General features: G+C 49.6%; 7 protein-coding genes across 7 annotated transcripts; 4 read left to right on the top strand and 3 right to left on the bottom strand.

Annotated features, from left to right (window-relative positions):
* Positions 1–1,060: 1,060 nt before the first annotated feature.
* N7529_008354 (UTP14 family protein) lies at positions 1,061–4,005 on the bottom strand (the record flags this gene model as incomplete). The annotated part of the gene is made up of 2 exons (XM_057243881.1): positions 1,061–1,243; positions 1,303–4,005. The coding sequence occupies 2 exons, from the start codon at positions 4,003–4,005 to the stop codon at positions 1,061–1,063; spliced, it is 2,886 nt and encodes a 961-aa protein (XP_057095419.1).
* A 266-nt stretch (positions 4,006–4,271) lies between these two features.
* N7529_008353 (mitochondrial 54S ribosomal protein mL41) lies at positions 4,272–4,822 on the top strand (the record flags this gene model as incomplete). Its single annotated transcript, XM_057243880.1, has 2 exons — positions 4,272–4,499; positions 4,568–4,822. The coding sequence occupies 2 exons, from the start codon at positions 4,272–4,274 to the stop codon at positions 4,820–4,822; spliced, it is 483 nt and encodes a 160-aa protein (XP_057095418.1).
* An 898-nt stretch (positions 4,823–5,720) lies between these two features.
* N7529_008352 (HECT-type E3 ubiquitin-protein ligase) lies at positions 5,721–9,516 on the top strand (the record flags this gene model as incomplete). Its single annotated transcript, XM_057243879.1, has 3 exons — positions 5,721–7,735; positions 7,794–8,793; positions 8,845–9,516. The coding sequence occupies 3 exons, from the start codon at positions 5,721–5,723 to the stop codon at positions 9,514–9,516; spliced, it is 3,687 nt and encodes a 1,228-aa protein (XP_057095417.1).
* A 1,081-nt stretch (positions 9,517–10,597) lies between these two features.
* On the top strand, positions 10,598–12,874 carry pab1 (polyadenylate-binding protein; the record flags this gene model as incomplete). The annotated part of the gene is made up of 2 exons (XM_057243878.1): positions 10,598–12,657; positions 12,721–12,874. The coding sequence occupies 2 exons, from the start codon at positions 10,598–10,600 to the stop codon at positions 12,872–12,874; spliced, it is 2,214 nt and encodes a 737-aa protein (XP_057095416.1).
* A 736-nt stretch (positions 12,875–13,610) lies between these two features.
* N7529_008350 (transcription factor domain-containing protein) lies at positions 13,611–15,798 on the top strand (the record flags this gene model as incomplete). Its single annotated transcript, XM_057243877.1, has 2 exons — positions 13,611–15,193; positions 15,249–15,798. 2 exons carry the CDS (start codon positions 13,611–13,613, stop codon positions 15,796–15,798), a joined length of 2,133 nt encoding a protein of 710 aa, XP_057095415.1.
* A 226-nt stretch (positions 15,799–16,024) lies between these two features.
* On the bottom strand, positions 16,025–16,393 carry N7529_008349 (uncharacterized protein; the record flags this gene model as incomplete). The annotated part of the gene is made up of 1 exon (XM_057243876.1): positions 16,025–16,393. One exon carries the CDS (start codon positions 16,391–16,393, stop codon positions 16,025–16,027), a length of 369 nt encoding a protein of 122 aa, XP_057095414.1.
* A 1,591-nt stretch (positions 16,394–17,984) lies between these two features.
* N7529_008348 (uncharacterized protein) lies at positions 17,985–19,120 on the bottom strand (the record flags this gene model as incomplete). Its single annotated transcript, XM_057243875.1, has 2 exons — positions 17,985–18,814; positions 18,874–19,120. 2 exons carry the CDS (start codon positions 19,118–19,120, stop codon positions 17,985–17,987), a joined length of 1,077 nt encoding a protein of 358 aa, XP_057095413.1.
* Positions 19,121–20,054: the final 934 nt, after the last annotated feature.

The following is a 20,054-nucleotide window of genomic DNA, read 5'->3' as shown; positions in this document are numbered from 1 at the left end:
ATAGGAAGCTTGCTATCCTTCAATCCAATCCAAATAGGATGTGAATCACTTTGGAGGATTAAGCGACTTCCGCATACAAGAGACAAGGAAATATTGACAAAGAGCACAGAAGAGATTCTGTCTGAGGGCATCAGACTTACAAGTATGTACTGCAGATTCCAGAAGACACACTAAACCCTCTCGGAGCTCAAGCACTCTGGGCCAAATTGGGACGACACACGGGCCGGTTTGTTGTGAATGGCCTGTAGGAGGAATCTGTTAATTGCCGATCTTCGTGGAAATTAGCAGTGCACAGTCTCAATCAGGCGGGAAGAATGATCCGGGGGTCGGGTAGCGCGTGCAGCTCAGCAATGTAGGGCGTGTTGAGCAAAATATCGAGCCCGCACGGGTATCGAGGTGATGTTGTCCCTACCACCAAGAATGTAAGTGTCGTCAACAGAGCAACGACAATAATGTACACTTATTGCAGATTGGTCTCAGTGAGCTGATTGAGAAAATTTATACACTCCAAATGATTTAAAGTATGAAGATGCTAAATCCAGGCAACAATTTGAGGTGCGAAGCGATCGTCCTCTGGGGTTGTGGAGTAGACCCTCACAGAATATATGTGTAGCCCTTCTAAGATCGGAGAGCCAACATTTTGGAGAATCAACTGACATGCGATGACTCGACATTGTTAACCATGGGTCTTTTACCTCAAAATCATGGGACGTATATTGACCGGCCGTTGGTTCAGCTGTCCCGTCAACATTCCAAGCTCAGTCGAGGCCCCTCTTTTACATGCGATTGTATTCTGTTTGCGCTATAAATAACAAGAATCCCGCAGCATGAAGACATTACGGCCATATGGAAAGATAGACATGACTAAATGACAGCCCTGAAGGGCAACATGCGAACTACGGCTGATACACCCGTGGGTGAAATAAAATAACATGACTGGCATAAGAATTGGAATGCTTTTGATTCAAAAATAGTGCTCCGCAAGATGGGTCGCATTAATTGACCTTGAATGACATGGTATAGTATGAGAATGAAGGTGCACAGGTCTTTATATGTACAATCATAGCATGGGCTTGTCCATGGGCTTGATAATTCCTTGCTTGATCATGACACGAGGTTTAGTGCCACTCTGGAAGGTCTCCTTTGTAGACCACTCGGGACCCAGAGGCATGCGCAGGGAACGCTCGTACTGGGTCTTGTTCTCGTACTGATGCGGCAGTTGGGTGGCCATGTACTTCTTATTCTAGAGTGAATGTTAGTAAATCAAGGTCCTCTTTGGAGAGTAAACAATATATCTCTTACCTTCTGGATTCGCTTTTGGTTGATAATGACTCGATCAAGCTTCGCGTCCTTGCGCTGTTGGGGCTTCACTCCCGCAACGGTGGTGAGGTCTCGCTTTTGCTTCTTCAATTGTCTCTTGCTGACACCCTCGCCGGCCCAGCTTCCCCATCCTTGGAGCGTGTTGTCCACAATCTTGTCGCCTTCGTCTTCGATGGTGTCCATCTTGTCCTGTTCGAAATCCTGGACGACTTCATCGCCAGCGAAGGCTCTCTTCACAAGATCATGGTTCTTGAGCAGGACAGGTACACTGTCCTCATCATCGCTGTCATTGTCTTCGTCAAATTGCTTCTTGGAGAGTGCCGTTTTGGCGTTCTTTGGCTTCTTGCTTTGGGTCTTGGCCGTAGCAAGTTCAGGTTGGGCAGCATCGAGCGAGATGTCGATGTCTTCCTGGGCATCAGGGCCTGTCCTGCGACGGTTGGTTCGCTCGGTTTGAACAAGCCACGGGTTCTCTTCCTCCGGGGCTTCCTCGGGGGCCTCTTTCTCGTTGGAGAATTTACGAGAGGCTTGTGAAACGTTCTTGGTGCCTCTGGCTCCTGACTGTTGTTTGGTTGGTTGATCGACAACAATGTCCATATCATTGTTTGATTCTGCAACTTGGGCATCTTCGTCATCAGAGTCCAGCTTCTCTTCGAACTCGTTCTTGGGCAATTGCTTTGTGCGAGACTTCGAATCGTCCTTCTTCGACTGGCCGAACTTTCGGCGACCGACCTCCGAATCTGCGTCGGACTGAGCCTCGTCTCCGTGTAGCTCACGTTTGAGTTGGCGGAGCTCTGCATCATTCTGTGCTTTGCGGGCGGCATCGGCGTTCTTCATGAATTTCATTTCGAATAGGTCAGCATGAGGCCCCTTCACTGCACCAGAATTATCATTGCCCTCAAGGGCACTGAGCTTCTTCTGGAACTTCTCCCTTTCGACGTCGGAACCCTGCTCATTCCAAGGATCCTCCTCTTCCTCTGATTCAGAGCTTGAAGAGCCCAGGTAGTCGTCATCTCCAGTAGAAACACGCTTGCCTTCGATTCTTTTCCGTAGCTCCTCCTCTCTCTGGGCCAAGTCAGCTGCACTGTTGCGGGCATCTTCGTCCCATGCAGTGCGACCAGTCTGCTTCAGGCCCTTGGCCCACTTGCTATCGCGATGCTTGGAGCCCATGCGAGCTTCGGCCCTCAATCGCTCGCTCTTCTCTTGATCCATTCCATCAGGATCCACACCGGCTTCCATGAGCGCTTGTCGTTCCTGTTGCTCCTCCTTCTCGCGCTCTTTGCGGTGAACACGGCGATAAGACTTGCTCTTAATCTTCTTAATGCGTTTGGCACGCACTTCCTCACGGAAAAGCAAGTCACGTCGCTTACGTAGTTCAGCTCGCCGAGCCTGGATCTCCTCAACAGGGATATTGCGAGCCTGTAGTTCTTCGAAATCCTGAATTTGGTCTTCGGCTGTCTTGCCTTCAGCCTCAGCCAAACCACTCTCCACAAGAATGTTCTGAATAGCGCTTTCTAAGTCTGTCTGCGGCTTGGTCACTTCTAAGCGGTGACTTTGCTCAGCGTCAGGGTCGCGTAGAGGGAAAGAGAGATGTTCCGCTCTGCGGTTGGCTTTAACAGTATCGAGCCATCGGTTCAAAGTCTCCTTGCTCTTCTCGTAGGCAGCAGTCCGATCAATCCGGTCTTGCTGGCGTTTGGCCAAAGGAGCATCGAGCTTGCCTGGGATGCCAGACTTAGATGACTGAACGACAGAATCAATGTGCTTGAGCGAATTCTTGAGACGAGAATCCGTGATTGAGGGCAGAAGATCGGCGACAGTCAATTTGTTAGAGGATGTCAAGCCGTATTCAGAGGGCTTGCCTTGTTCTTGTGACTTTTGGGTGCGTTTTGTGGATTTTCCAGTTTCCATAGACTGAACAAAATCCTGCAGCTTTGATAGCCCGTGCGGATCCACCTCGTCATCGTCATCCGATGCGGAAAGGCCGTCTTCACTGGTATCACTTTCACTATCCGCTTCTGACCCAGAATCTTCTTCACTATCATCGTCCCTCGCTGCCCGCTTGGCCTTTTTAGCAGCTTCCTTGGCATCCTCTTCCTCAGCTGCGGTGTTCATATCCCAAGCGGTGGCGAGGTCAACGGCGTCTTCTCCCAAGTCGTCATCTTCGTCCTCGTCCTCGTCCTCATCGTCAGAATCTTCCTCCGATTGTTCGTCATCCTCATCCAGGTTGATCTCAACAGGCTTCTTCGGTTTGGGTGCCGCTTTCTTTGGTGCATTTTTGGATTTGGATGCTCGAAATGTGAAGCCCTCGAATCGTTCTTCGTCGCTTTCGCCGAGAGCTTCGTCACTGTCGAGTTCGCTGTCGTCATCGCTGTTCACTTGGCCAAGAGTCCATTCGTGTCCCTCGCTATCACTGCCACCATCGAGGCTGCCGGTATCTTCGGTTCTGCGGCGCTTGTAGTGAGGGGTCTCCTCCTCTTCGTCTTCGTCGTCACCGCCGGTATTTCTCTTGCGGCTAGAACCATCATCGTAGGCTCCCAGACGACTGCGTCGAACACCTAGTCTGGTCGGGATTTGCTTCTCTGCAATAGAAAGAGCATTGAGCGAGCGTCCGTTTTTCCGCTTCTGCGCTGGTTTCTGCGCTGAGCGGTCTTTCGGGTTATTACGCTGCTGCGTTTGACTGCGAGGCATGATGGCGTGTGAGCCAAGAAATCAAATTCTTGACTAAAGAGAGAAGCTTCAGATCAGCACTTGAATAGTACTAAATGATCTGATGGCTGCTTTCAAAATGAGTGTAGTTGCGTTGAACTTTTTTTCATGGCAGAAAAAAAAAGTTCTCGGCGCGGAGATTAGCGCGACCCGATCATTCGCCGAGTTTTGTTCTCCCAACTCCCTCCGGATAACTTGGCCTACACTGTCCGCTCTGTGCTCCAACAACCCCCAGAAATATCTTCAATATGTTTAAACCAACGCAACCAATGCTGGCGCGTGGTCGCTTGCGCTTGACCACCAAGCAAGTCAATGGCGGATACTACAAGGGAAATCGCACTGGCTCCATGGGTTCCTTCGACAAGAGAGGCACATACCGGCCTGATGCTACCAAGCACCGTGTCTACATTGCCGCGGAAAAGCTTGATATTCCCGGGAAGAATGATACCGCTGAGAACAGCAAGGAACCATTCAAGGTGAGCAAGAGCTGCTACTTAGCACCCACCCTTTTGTGAGAATTGTCAGATGTACTAACAGGATTTAGCTCACCCCCTTCATCACAAAACACATGCGCCAGACACCCTCAAACTACGTCCAAGATATCGAGAGAAACGGCAGAACATCCACTGTGATCCGAGCATTCCAGGGTACAGACTATCTGCAGATGTGGGCCGACAGTGCTGAGGCCGAAGAGGCCCGGCGAACACAACCCAAACCAGAGAAGATTGAAACTGCGCCGATCTCGAAGCTCGAGCAAATTGAGCAACAGCAACTGGCAACAAAGCCAAGGCCCAATTAAGTCGAACACAGCGAAGCCTAGCACCTTTTCCTAGTTTCATTGTGGAAATTGAGAGTTGAGACGGACAAGACAAACCCCATCAGACCAAAGCAGCATAGTCATTAGTGACTACAAGCTGCAAGTGAATGTGAGTACGCACCGATCTCAGTGTGTTCATATATATCCTAATATCTATGCCAGTGGCCATACCAAGCATACCACCCACCTTTTCCGGTGCAGCAACAGTTGTTGAGCACCCTTCGTCCCACTGGCCGATTGAATATATCCCATGTATCATAGTATTTCCTCAGCATACACCGAAGCCAGACAATTAGAACCTGGCTGTGAAAGGTGAAGAGTTTTGTATTACACTACGTCTAGAAAGTCCAACGGCACTTTTGAATATTTTTTATTGATCATCTCTGTTTTTAGCTTGTTGAAGATTCTCTCTTGTTTGTCTCTTAAAACCCTCTGAGCGCTGTTTGGACCGTCAACATAGACCGGTCAGTAGTCTGCATGTGGATGTAGTAGTTTCTAAAATTGATGAGGCGGAGTGGGATTAGTCACAATCGAAAACTGAATTATCAAGTGCTCTGGCATATCTCATTAGACCACCAATAAGTAAGTTCAGGCATCCAAACAACCAGAATCTTCCAGGCGTGGCAATGGAGGTGGAAATAGCCCCAAGACAAGAGTCAACAGCAGGACTTGTGCTTTGATATGTGCGTGGCCCGTGCGCAAACGCCCGATAAGCTCTGGATGCACGTATCGGAGACAGCGTATGTCATAGTTCTTCATCTTTCATCTAATCCCGGTCGGTGATGCGGGCTTGTATTGCTTTGTCTCCTTGCATCTGGACCTTAACTTAGTTCCCCTTCTCAAGCCTGTCGCGTTCTCGCCACGCAGCCCCTGCTGCACCATGTTCCAATCTTTCACTGGCAACTCTCGACGCCCGCGGCAGGTGAACCTCAGTGGCCGTGCCACTAATCCTTTCGCCGCATTCCCCGGAGGATCGCCTAGCCGAACAGCCCCCCATGCCGCAAACCCCGAAAGTGCAGTCGCAAATGCCCAACGGGAACGAGCCCTGAGGCAGCACGAGAGAAACCGACAGACCGCATGCCGCACCGTTCAACGAGTTTGGCGGGGTCATCGGAGCAGAACAGCCACCTATAAGAGGTGGAAATCGGAATGGGATACATTTGAGTGGGAGAGGGTCATTAATGCCCTAGAAATTGACGATAATGAGGGGCCTATGACGGATGTCGAGCGGCTAGAATGTCTATCACGCCTTTCTGCACCGCCATACCCCACAGCAGAGCAATGTCTCAGCCAACTCAGGCTGTTGGTTCAGTTTGTGGGATCCGCGAGGAGACAGGAGGATGTTCTCCGGCTGGTGTACTTCTGCAACATCTTTGAGAAAACCCTGAACGCTCTTCCTACGATCGCCACGGAAGGTGAATGGACCGAGCTATTGAAAAGACTGGCAATTGCTATTCTTCATGCTCTTAGCTTGGCAACGGCAACATCGACTCATAGCGCAGCAGTCTTACCTCTCCTTCGGACAGTGGTCTTCCTGGTCGATTTGATACCAAAGCGGATGGCAGCAAGTGCCAAAACTTACTACCAAGCGATGGCGAGCTTGACAAAGAACCTTGAGCTTTTTGGAGACAATATTTCTCCGAACTATGTCACAAATGCTGTGATCGCTCTTCTGCGCCCTATCACTTCAGAAACCATGACAGCCTACGAAGCGTTTGCCATTTCATATCTGACTATTCCAAACTTAGCCGGCTATCTTGGTGCGCTTGACGGATTGGCGCACCAGATCAATTATAAGGTGCTTGCATCAGCGATTGAGACTTCAGTTCTTCCAGCTCAACAAGGCTTGTTAGCCGGGAACGTTGAGGGTCAATTTTGGCTGCTTGCATATCTTATCTTCTTCCACCGTTATGCTCTCCCAGGCCAAGCCAACCTGCAAGCCCCTGATCTTGGCTTCTTGAGTGTGGTATCTGGGCTGCTCAACTCAACATCTATTCATCTCACACGGTCCTTGGAGGCAGAGGAATCAAACGAGACAGATTCCTTCGGTGGCCCTTCTTTGCATCCATTCGTCAAAGATCAAATTACTAGCCTTGTTAATCAGAGCAGCATCACGGGACTTCTTTCACGCATCAAAACATCTCATATCTCTCAGACAGATTTGTCAAACCGCGAATCTGACGCTTCGAGAGAAGCAAAGATCCTTGCGACGTATGCGCTGAACTTGCTGAGGGTATTCCCTCGGCGTGGTGATGACATTCGCATGTGGTTGTACCTGGGATCTGCGCCGTCGGGAAATCAGACATCCGAACAACCAGGCACAAAGATACCGGCAATTAAATATTTTTGGCAGGCATCCAAGTCCAGTCGAATCTTCGACATAATCAGCAACGACTCTACCAAGGTTCTCCCACTACTGCAGCCGCAGAAAGATAGTGATGATCGTGTCAATGTTTCACAAGAAGATCGGGATCAGGAATGGACAATCGTTCTTCTGTTCTTCGAACTATACACATTTTTGTTAAAGGTCATGGACGACGAAGAGTTCTTTTCAAGCGCGTCGCCATTTGCAGCGTCGGCAAATGTGCAGTCCTCATGGACCAAGGAGAGTGCGCTCCCCCTCAAAGATATTAAAGACATGACAGTCTTTCTCAAAAATCTCGCATTTACCCTCTACTGGAACCTTGCCGACTTGACGAGCAAAGGGGATCCCTCGCCTTCTACTGGAGACCTCAGCAGCTATTTCAACAACCCAACGCAACCCTCTGTGTCAATTGAACGGTCTGAAGTGGAGGCTAAAGAGCAATCCAACGATCTGCCTGGCGTGACAGGTATACCACTTGAATACTTTAAAGGTTTGGTGACAGGTTTGCTTAGAATGTTACATGAGCGAGAGTAAGTTGGAACCAGTGCCCGTTTGATAGAGACACCCACAGCTGATACGCGCTTTTAGTTCGCGAAGGAAATTCCTCCCCCAGGACCATTGGCTTATGACCGATCGATTTGATATGGAAGGGTTCATCCCAGCCGTTGTAGCAGAAGAAGAGAAACGCCACGAGTTCCAAGAGGACGAGGAGGAGGATGAAACGGATCTTCTGGATGATGACACTCGACAAGATCCCCACCTTGTTGGAAATAGCCATGCCCGTCAATTGATTCGCATCCAAGCTATGCGAGATCGTCAACTCAAGGCTGCTCGAGGAAAAGCCCTAGCCCTTATTGCCCCAAGATTAGAAATTCTTAGGAACATGCCTTTCTTTATTCCGTTTGCCACGAGAGTGCAGATATTCCGCCAGTTCATATTCAGAGACCAACAGCGTCGCCGCAAAGGGTTTGTTGACCCTGAGTCATGGCGCCTGTCTGTGGCCCAGAGCGCCATGATGAACGGACCAACCAATGGTACAGACATTTTGGCTCGACACCATGCCGACATCAGACGGGAGAGTGTATTTGAAGATGCATTTTCTCAGTTCTACGGCCTGGGCGACGGCCTCAAAGAGCCAATACAGATCAGTTTTATCGACCAATTTGGAGCAATGGAAGCTGGCATTGACGGAGGTGGAGTGACAAAGGAATTCCTTACCAGCGTCACTTCGCAAGCCTTCAAGACCAACGAACACGAGAGTATGTTTGCCGAAAATGACCACCATCTATTGTATCCACACCCTGCTGCGGTTGATCAACGCAAAGCCATACTCAACGAGGCTGGACTGCCAAGCTCAAGCATCGAATGGCAAGATGAAGTGCGTGGTCTTCTTCGACGGTATGAGTTCCTCGGGCGAGTCATCGGAAAATGTCTCTACGAAGGGATCTTGGTTGATGTCAATTTTGCACCATTCTTTTTGTTGAAGTGGGCCTTGACGGGTGGAAGTAGGTCTGCAGTAAAAGAATCTTCTTACCGTGCCAACTTGAACGATTTGAAGGACCTTGATGAAGGGCTGTACCAAGGCTTGGTGAGTGATCTCAATTTGGTTTACTAGAGCACACAGTTGACCATTTACTAGCTGCAACTGAAAAATTACCCCGGCAACGTGGAAGACTTTGCTCTTGACTTTACCATCAACAACACAATTCCCATGCCTAGTGGAAGAAATCGAACTGCCACAGTGGAATTGAAACCAAATGGCTCGCAAACTGCCGTGACCAACAAGAACCGATTGGTCTACATATCTTACGTAGCTCGTTACCGCCTGCAGTTGCAACCTGCCATGCAGACCAATGCCTTCCTGCAGGGTCTTGGCCAGATCATTCAACCCGCCTGGCTATCCATGTTCAATCAATCTGAGTTGCAAACTTTGGTAAGCGGAGACAAAGCTGATATTGACGTGGAAGATTTGCGTCGCAACACCCTTTATGGAGGAGTGTATGTGATAGGAGATGACAACATGGAACACCCTACCATCGCATTGTTCTGGCAAGTCATGCACCAGATGAACAACGAGGAACGACAAAAAGTTATCCGATTTGTGACATCCACCCCTCGAGCACCTTTGCTCGGGTTTAGTCATCTTCATCCACGCTTCAGTATCCGAGATTCCAGCGAAGATCAGGAACGATTGCCAAGTACCAGTACCTGTGTGAATCTTCTAAAATTGCCACGATACTCAGATGCGGAAACGTTGAGGACAAAGCTCCTTTACGCAGTAAGCTCGGGCGCTGGCTTTGATTTGAGTTGATGGGTTGACCCCACCAGTTCTTGTCATTCTTTTCTTTTTTTGTGTTTGCAATGCACCTTTTTGATGTGTATATGTTCAAGGTAGACAGTTTGATCGTCATTTTCAAGATTTATGCATGCATAGCATGGCGTTTCAGAAATACAGAGATCTTCATTGGTGCATTCTGGTCGTAAGTACGTTATCGTAGAGTCATTGACTGCGGGCTTTGTTTCGAGTAGACGATGTGAATATTAAAAATGTTTCCAGTCTTTGCATGGATGTTTTAAATGCTCAAAATAGAATGGACACAAGTAATTGAAGCCATGTTTGAAGGCATATAAATTCATATAAATTCGCATAGGTATAAAATCATTGCACAATTTTGCCCCAGTTTTAGTAAGCCCTTAAAGCGGCCAGGGTTATTGACTTGAAAGGGACTAGCGTAACCAAACTCGTGCTGTCTCTGAGTTTTCCAGAACGCCGAAGCGCTTTGCACGGCTCAACTTTTTTTCCCTTCCTACAACCTCCCCCTCCATATCTGTGTTCTCTCTTTCTTTAGGGAATTCTTCCTTTTCTTTTCGAATCTTTATCGAAAGATACAAAATCGCAAAAAAACACGAAAAACCCCCAGAAAATTTTTCCAGTTATCTTATCTCATTCCCGATTGTGCGGTGTGTTGTGTGGAAGATTTTCTTTCAACGACCGCCTCCATCTTCATTTCACCTGGTTAGTTCTTTTTTGGTCTTGCCTTCCCCCTCAGTTGACCTCTTCGTTTGAAGATCATCTCTGAGTGCATTTTGTTTCTCTCTCTTGAGAATCTTTTTGGCTCCCCGCCTAATCGATTATAGTGTGCATCTGCTCAAGTGAAATTTCTCTAAACTCTTTGTTTCGTGAATACCTTGCTGTATGGCCCCTCCCCTTTCATTGATTTCCCCCTCCATGATTATCCCATCCTCCCCTTGGCTGTTTGCCAAAGAGACTGCATCAACTGTCGTGTAACCTTATCTCATATGCCTCCCTTGTTTCCCCTCCCCCTCTCTGCGATAGGCTCGGCAAGCACATGCTAAATCAATTTTCCTCTACAGTGAAACTAGCCGCCATTATGTCTGCTGAAGCTCCCACCACCGCTCCCGTCGCTGAGCCCGTCGCCGCCAGCGCCCCTGCTGAGACCAACGGTGCTCCCGCCGAGCCCGCTCCTGAGGGCAGTGAGGATGCCGCCAACAACCAGCCCCACTCGGCTTCCCTCTACGTCGGTGAGCTTGACCCTTCCGTGACTGAGGCTATGCTCTACGAGCTCTTCTCTTCCATCGGTCAGGTTGCTTCCATCCGTGTCTGCCGTGATGCCGTCACCCGTCGCTCCCTTGGCTACGCCTACGTCAACTACAACAACACCTCCGATGGCGAGCGTGCTCTTGAGGACCTGAACTACACCCTCATCAAGGGCAAGCCTTGCCGTATCATGTGGTCCCAGCGTGACCCCGCTCTGCGCAAGACTGGCCAGGGCAACGTGTTCATCAAGAACCTCGACAACGCCATTGACAACAAGGCTCTCCACGACACCTTCGCTGCCTTCGGTAACATTCTGTCCTGCAAGGTCGCCCAGGATGAGTTCGCCAACTCTAAGGGCTACGGATTCGTCCACTACGAGACTGCCGAGGCCGCAAACAACGCCATCAAGCACGTCAACGGTATGCTGTTGAACGACAAGAAGGTCTTCGTCGGTCACCACATCTCCAAGAAGGACCGCCAGAGCAAGTTCGAGGAGATGAAGGCCAACTTCACCAACATCTACATCAAGAACATTGACCTTGAGATCACCGATGACGAGTTCCGCATCATGTTCGAGAAGTTCGGCGACATCACCTCCGCTACCCTCAGCCACGACCAGGATGGCAAGAGCCGTGGCTTCGGTTTCGTCAACTACGCCAACCACGAGAGCGCCGAGGCCGCCGTTGCCGAGATGAACGAGAAGGACGTCAAGACCCAGAAGCTGTACGTCGGCCGTGCCCAGAAGAAGCACGAGCGCGAGGAGGAGCTGCGCAAGCAGTACGAGGCTGCCCGCATGGAGAAGGCCTCCAAGTACCAGGGTGTCAACCTCTACGTCAAGAACTTGACCGACGACATTGATGATGAGAAGCTCCGTGACCTCTTCACTCCTTACGGTACCATCACCTCGGCCAAGGTCATGCGCGACTCTGCCGAGCGCTCTTCTTCCCCCGACTCTGAGGAGAACAAGGAGGCTGAGGAGAAGAAGGAGACCGAGGAGAAGACCGAGGAGAAGACCGAGGAGAAGACTGAAGAGAAGACCGAAGAGAAGACCGAGGAAGGCGAGGAGGGTGAGGAGAAGTCTGAGAAGAAGGCCTTCGGCAAGAGCAAGGGCTTCGGTTTCGTCTGCTTCAGCAGCCCCGATGAGGCCTCCAAGGCCGTCACTGAGATGAACCAGCGCATGATCAACGCCAAGCCCCTCTACGTTGCTCTCGCCCAGCGCAAGGATGTCCGCCGCAGCCAGCTTGAGGCCAGCATCCAGGCTCGCAACACCATCCGCCAGCAGCAGGCCGCCGCCGCCGCCGGTATGCCCCAGCCTTACATGCAGCCTGCCGTGTTCTACGGTCCCGGCCAGCAGGGCTTCATGCCCCCTGGACAGCGTGGCGGTATGCCCTTCGCTCCCCAGCCCGGTATGCCCATGCCCGGTATGCCCGCCGGCCGTCCCGGCCAATACCCCGGTCCCTTCCCTCAACAGGGTGGCCGCGGCATGGTTCCCGGCCAGCAGCTTCCTCCCAACTTCCAGGGTATGCCCATGGGTATGCAAGGCCCCGGTGGTCTTCCTAACGGCATGGGTTACCCCATGAACCAGTTCGGTCGTGGCGCTGGTGGCCGCGGTCAGGTCCCCGGTATGCCCATGAACATGCGTGGTGGCCCCGGCTTCGGCCGTGGTGGTCCTCAGATGGGTCGCGGCCAGGGCCGCGGTCAGCCCGCCCCTGGTGGCCAGCCCGCTGGCGAGCTTGCCTCCTCCAACCCGGCTCTTCTCGCTGCTCCCCCCGCCCAGCAGAAGCAGATGCTCGGTGAGGCTCTTTACCCCAAGATCCAGGCTCAGCAGCCCGAGCTTGCTGGCAAGATCACTGGTATGCTTCTTGAGATGGACAACTCTGAGCTTCTTGGCCTGTAAGTTATACTACACCCCCCACCCCCCTCTTCGCTTGACAATTGCTAATTGGCTTCCTCTAGGCTTGATGATGAGGAGGCTCTCCGCGGCAAGGTCGATGAGGCCCTTAACGTCTATGATGAGTACATGAAGAACAAGGGTACCGAGGGCGAGGCCGCTGAACCCAAGGCCCAGGAAGCCCCCAAGGAGGCGGCCACTGAGGAGAACCAGTCTTAAATGATGTGTTTAACCTCTTTTGTCTTTCTCGGAAATCTTTGGACGCACGTTTTTGATGACCTTTCCTTTCTCTTATCACTATTTCTTCCCACCTTTACCCTTTCTACCCCTATCTCTCCCTCTCTGATCCTGATATCCCTCGGTTCGAAAAGTTTGTTCTTAGGCAGCCACCTTCTTGGTGTTTAGTGAATGCGGTATGACATTCGGATTTTTTTTTCATACCTTATTCCGTTTTTCTAGTACTTCCCCGGCTTATTTCTCATCTTGTACCTTTGTTCATCTGGGCTACATCTGGGATGACCAGGCAGTATTGGGATTGGTAAAAGTGCTTCAATTCTAGGCGCTGGATGTGGTTTGTTTGACATCTTTCCTCCGGTTTCAATCTTTTTTTCCTGCTTGGACTATGAAGAACGCTGCGCCATTCTTCTACCTGTGTCCTTCTCGTCAGTTTTTTTGTCAATTAGATTCATCCATTCCTCACGGAAAGTTCCGCTAGTCCCTCTGTTCTCTAGTTCATGAGAGCAGTATCAATAAAATGGCCACGACCTAGTTTGCTCAAAGAAAGTTGTCTATGAAAAGTCAAACATCATCAAGCTCCGAACTGTTCCGATCCCGAGTCGACCTTTATCGAATGGCCGCTATTGTCGACCAGCAAATTCGATGAGTCAGCTCATTTGAACGGATATCTGTGGAGAGAAGTTCGTAGAGAACGATCTTCTCACGCAATGTATGCACAATGGCGTCAGAATTTGTGCCTAAGACACCTGAAATTGGTTCCTTGACCGCTCACTCAAACGAGGACAGCCAGTTCGTCGGCAGCTCTAGCGGCGTCTACTTCATAAAGACAGTCAAACGTGCATTCAACGACATAGATGGCCTAGACTCATCCGAATCCAATTTCCCCACAGCAGAGGAAACACTGGTAGGCGTCGAGGACTCACCTCGCGAAAAACGCCAGCGCACCTCATCTGTCAGGGACACGGCCTCATCCGCGGATGCAGTCGAATCTCCCACCGAATGGACGTACGACCCATCATTGATCGGGTCCATGGGCAATCTCCCACCCCCAGAAGTAGCGAAGAACCTGATGATGATGTACTTCAAAGTATGGCACCCTCTATTTCCATTTTTGCACGGTCCCACCTTCCTGCAGGCGATGGAGAAGATCTATGCCCGGGGTACGAATCAGAGCCAGCATGCGCAGAGATCATGCATTGATCACCGCAGTACATGTTGGACAACCATTCTTCAATGTGTCTTCAACCTCGGCAGCCTGCTAGCCCCGGATCTCAATCTCCCACCTGAATCAAAGATCCAATCACCCAACAGCATCAACTCTCTGCTTGGGACTCTTTCGTCGCGACATGATATTGTGTCACTGCAAGCGCTTCTGGCTATCCAAGTCTACCTTGTGGCGAAGATGTCACTTCGTCAAGCATCAACTGTCGGCGGATGTATTCTACGATCTATGCTCCATGCAGGTCTCCACCGGTGTCCCTTTCGATACAAGCAACTTTCCACACACGACAGGCAGCTGCGTAAGCGAATATTTTGGTGTGCGTACGCGATCGATAGATACTTGAGCCAGGCCCTAGGGCTACCGCTCGGTATACAAGATTCTGATATTGATGTGTGTCTTCCTGCTGCTCCTGAGATGCATTCACCCCGCGCTCAGACGACTCAAGCTGCGAACAGAAAGGCGCTGGTCTCAGTGTCTACGGAAAAAAGTCATACACGTGAGCAGTCAGAACTTGCGAGTGGTGGCCATGCTCGATTAAATCTGGCGAATCTGGCGACACGACATGGTGATAAAGAAGACATCGGAAAAGAGGGTATTCTCGCCAGCTATGTGGACTCTGGGACCCTCACCGGGCGGGCATTGGAGCTCTTCCACAAATCCATCTTGGTACGATCTGTCCGTCGCAGTTCTGTTCTGTTCTTGGTCACAGACGTCCACAAATGGTGGAATGGCCTTCCATTAGAGCTCCAACAAAAGCCAGTGGCATTTGAGCAGCGGAGGGGGCCGGCGATGGCTGATAATGCATTTGATTTTGGTCCCTTCTTCAGTGTGCTATATCAACATCTCATTCTGATAATTCATCGACCTTCGCTTTCGCTGGATCCATCAACTGCGGAGTTCTGCTCCGGACTGCAAACTTGTATCGGGGCTGCTCGGTCTATTCTTTCTGCACTCAGATTGCAAGTTGACAGCCATCAGGCTCTATTCTGGCCTGGATTTCTGTCGGCGGCGTGGATGTCCGGGCTAGTTTTGGCTTTGGCTTGTCAACTCAAGCAGTACGTGTTGACCAAGGGTCTCCAGTAGGTTTATTCTCAAACCATCTGTGATTTTATGAGCAGATGCTAACCCAAGCAGGGAGATTGATGAGATCTCAAAATTTTTACACCTGATGTCTCCTCAATGGGAGACAGCCAAACACTGCCACATGTCGCTTTCAGTGTTGGCCGCCAAAATCCAACAACCAGGCAGCAGTTCCGATCCATCAGCGAACTCACAGGCCTATGCGACGAGAGGATCCGAAGGTAGCCCGGACCTTGTGGATTCTTTAAATGCACGCGAAGAGAGTCGACGACGGCTCGAGTTGTCGCCTTTGCCAGAAGGCCGCCACACGCCTACAGATGGGTCCAACCCTGAATATCGGAGTCATCAAGCAATTGATTCAAATATAGATGATACATGGAGGGGACAGGATACTGCATGGGGTCAGTCGACTAAGCTACTAAACATGAACGAACACGCCCCTCTCGCTGATACACCCTCGTCTCTACAAATGGATTCCCAGAACACGGATCCACCTCACTTTGAAGGGATCCCGAACTTTGACTTGAATATGGTGGATTTGATCCAGGGAGCTAATTTCGATACCTTGTTTGATCTGATCGGACAGCAATATCCAAGCTTCTGAGGTATCACCTATATCTACGAGCCCTGGTTTAGGTTTCACCACACAGGGCTTTACAGTCAACTGACTAGTTCAAAAAACTAGTTCAAAAAAACCAACAAAGCACGTTGGTAATACTATTATACTATTATTATCTTCTCACTTCTTGGGTTTCACGTTCATTCTAACGAACCCAAACGTCGAATTAAGTATCGTCAATCAAAATTAAAAGGTACCAAACTCATCAGCATCAGTCCTGGAGACGGAAGAGCAAGTCTCGATTAATGCGCACCCGCCCCGCCTGAATCTCCTGACGATAGTAATCGGCCTGCAGCTCAGCAGCAGCAAAGATGGAAGCTTTGTTGGAATGGTACTCTCCGGGCACCTTGATAGACATGCACAGAGCACGAGTGTGATGCGAAGGGTAAACAGAGATGGTGTTGTCTCCGGTTCTGATTCGAATGCCCACCAGACGCATCAGTGCCTCGTCGGTTAAGTCCTCATCCTTACGTTCGACGAAGACATTGACCCAGTTGTTGACTTGTCGCGGGTCGTACTCCGGCTCGGGGATTAGCTCGCCGTCGTAGAAGAACATGCTCTGCATCTGGGACATTGACATTGTCAGATGAGTGGCTGTGTTTTGATGAGAGGATTTACTGACTTTGATGTCTTGGAATGAGAAGTGGTTTGGAGGGGGAATGCTGGTCTTGGTTATGATTTGGAGGGAATGAGGTTGGGCCGAGTACTTTCCTGAATTAGAGAGCGCCGTATATAAAGTCTTATGTATTGAGCTCAGATGGCCTTGACTGCATATGTATCTTATCGAGCAAAAGGGAATTCTCATGCTTCCATGACAATGAGATTTTCAAGTCTATCTGGTCTTTTTTTGAATGTCTTTGAGCCTTTGTTATACATATCTTGAATTTCAAGTTGAAAGACCACACACAACCCTGTCTGTTTATAAACACCAAAAAGTCAATGGGACTATTTCTTGCCTAAATTAGGAAAGAGTTCGGCTTGGAATGTAATATCATAACTTTTCCCATATCACTCGTAAGCACATTGTTTAGGAAGTATGCTTCAACGTAGTGTTGAGAAGAATAGTGAACGTGTCAATAATGTGAAAATGAAGGGAAAGCAATCAATTATATTCTCTCTATTGGGCATCGAGACCAGTCGATTCAAATTAGAGCTATATACTGTTTGTACAATAATCAATCCGATCTCACACCCAAAATGCACACTAAACTCCAATAAATCTCAACCTCCCATGCGAAACGTAAGATCTACCAAAATCTATCTCTGGAAAATTAAAGCCCGATTAATCTGAACAGACCCCCCAGCAACTTGTGATCTCAAATACTCCGCCGATAATTCAGCCGCCGCCAAAATTGACTCCTTATCATAGTGATTCCCGGGGACTTGAATTGAAAAACACAGGGGGTTCTCGTGATGCATAGCATGGGAAGTAATGCTAACGACTCTGGTGCGGATGCAGGTGATAATTGTACGCATTATTGCGAGGTCGTCGCATCTGTAATCGCGCGCGTCCAGGAAGACATTCACCCAGCTGCTCACTTGGCGAGCATTGTTCTCGGGTTCATACATCAATGATCCATTGTGATAAAACATCTAGAGATTGGTTAGCAGTGCGTTTTTCTAGATGCTTTGGATTACTTGCCGTCAACCTGAAGGAGGTATTAGATGACCTCGTAAGATAAGGGGAAGTCTACCTTCTAACTGAAGAAGTGTACTGATGGAGATAGTTATAGAGCATTAAACGGCTTGTATATCGGATATGAAGATCAGTGATGTTTAATATTTCGAACATCTTGTTTCCGATCCTTTTAACAGGTAAAGAAAAGTCTTATCTTGTTACAATGGCAGTTTCATGCCTCTGATTGATATACTCCTGATCTGTTCCATATTCTGTGGGATGAATATGAGCTTCTATCTAAGGCTTATGTTCACAACAATCACACCAAAGTTACTTTTTAGCATGTTTCTCAAAAAGGTTAGGCCAGTGGCCTGGAAAGAGACCGGCTTTTGAAGACACGGTCTGATTAAGATTCTTTACAACTTTCTCGATCAACAGTGCCGATTTAATCAACTGATTATGGATATAATTCTTTTCTAGACGTGAAACGGCGTTGAAAGGTGCGATGGTAAAAGAAACAGAGAACACAATGGATTGTCTCAGACTCTCTCTTTCAGCGCAACTTCTCAATCTCTGCACAGACAGCGTCTACCACCCCTTGGGTGTTAGAAGTTCCGCCAAGATCGGGTGTCAAAATACCAGCAGCGCAGACACATTCCACACAACTCATGAGCTTCGCCGCTGCCTCCTTCTCGCCGAGCCAGATAAGCATCTCCGCCGCCGACCAGAAAGTAGCGACCGGGTTCGCAATACCCTTACCAGTGATATCGAAGGCACTTCCATGCACAGGTTCAAAGAGCGAAGGGTTCTTGCGTGTGGGGTCGAGGTTACTAGAAGGTGCGACACCAATCGAACCCGCCAGAGCAGCAGCAAGATCCGACAAGATATCCATGTGCAGGTTCGTTCCGACAATTGTATCAAGGGAATCAGGTTTAACAACCATGCGCACCGTCATAGCATCAACAAGCATCTTGTCCCAAGTGACATCGGGGAACTCCTTTGCGACAGAAGCAGCAATTTCATCCCAAAGGACCAGACCATTGCGCATAGAATTGCTCTTTGTGACAACGGTTAAGAGCTTGCGCGGCCGCGACTGAGCAGTCTCGAATGCAAATCGCATGATGCGTTCGATGGCATGGCGCGTGAAAATGGCAACTTCGGTCGCGGCTTCCCATGGCAGTCCGACATGCGAGCGTCCTCCCTGCCCAGCATACTCGCCCTCAGAGTTCTCCCGGACAAGCATCCAGTCAATACCGTTTTTAGCGGTGTTGAGCGGGCATTTAGTTCCCGGGAAGGTCTTCACAGGCCGCACGTTTGCGTACAGTTGGAGCGGTCCGCGGATAGCAAGGAGAAGACCCCATAGAGAGATGTGATCGGGGACATCTATCGGGTGGATCAGTATTGTGCTTTCCATGGGATCATGAGAATGAGTGCGCACGTACCTGGTGCTCCAACAGCACCGAATAATCCAGCATCATACTTTCGTAATGTGTCGAGGCAGTCTGCGGATACGTATTTGCCGGTTTCTTTGTAGTATGCAGTTCCCCACGGGATGTGGTCGAAGTTGATATCGAATGTGCCGAGGGTCTTTGCGAGTTTCTCGACGACCTGGATTGCAGCACTGACTACTTCGGGGCCGATGCCATCGCCTGGGATTGAGGCAATGCGGTATGAGTTATTTGAAGGCATGGTGAAATGGGTATAGATCCAAAACTTGTACAAATGTTTTTAGAGAACCAAGTCTAGACAGCATAGATATGTTATAAATAAGACCAAACAATAAGATGTCGGCTGATGGTTCATGCTACTCCGATTGAAGAAGTTGAATACTTCCGAGGGCTTTTGATCAAGTGGCCGCTGTCGCAGGCGGAATGTCCAGGTGGAACAGCCATCGGCAGAACTTTTAGGCGATTACATCTGCCACATCTCGCCACCGTTTGTACTACAACTTCCTTGCGGGTCTTGATCCATCACACAAGAAACGAAGAAAAAAATGGGAAGGCAGAAAGAAATGAAACCCGGACGAATTACGATTGCGTGTAACGCCTGTCGGTCAAGGAAGCAAAAATGCAGCGGCGAAAAGCCCGTATGCGAACAATGCCTCGAGAACAATCGGCCATGCAATTGGCCGGAACAGCTACGAAGGGGACCGGAAAAGGGATATGCAGAGGCCCTGGAAAATCGACTCCAGCTAACTGAGAGCATTCTACTGAGCCTACTCCCCCATGTTTCGGATGAGCAACTCTCCTTGGCAATTCCTCATCGGGAAAGCAGCCAAGATCACGGCACGACGTACGTACCATTTCCGAGACTTGAGAAAAGAGGAATCGAGACCTGGTCGCAATTCCCTCTTGATACTTCTTATGGTATTCGGAGGTGGCAGAAAGCCTGTACCGACACCGGAGTGGGTTCGGATGCACCTAGCCCTAAGAGAAGACGTGTGCAGAACGACAGCTCTCCCGACTATAATGTCGATTCTGTTGAAGCGTCGACTGAGACTCCAGGAATTGGAAGAGCCTTCACCGAACCAATGTACCCTTCAATACTCAATGATTCTGGCTCGATTGAGGGTTTCCCGAATCAATCGCCAAACGATGCAAATGAAGAGGATGCTTCAACACAG

This window comes from Penicillium soppii, assembly GCF_028829465.1.
Source record: "Penicillium soppii strain IBT 18220 chromosome Unknown utg000006l, whole genome shotgun sequence".
Lineage (NCBI taxonomy): Eukaryota > Fungi > Ascomycota > Eurotiomycetes > Eurotiales > Aspergillaceae > Penicillium > Penicillium soppii.
The sequence above is the reverse complement of the archived record's forward strand: the minus strand, read 5'-3'. Positions and strand labels throughout refer to the sequence as shown.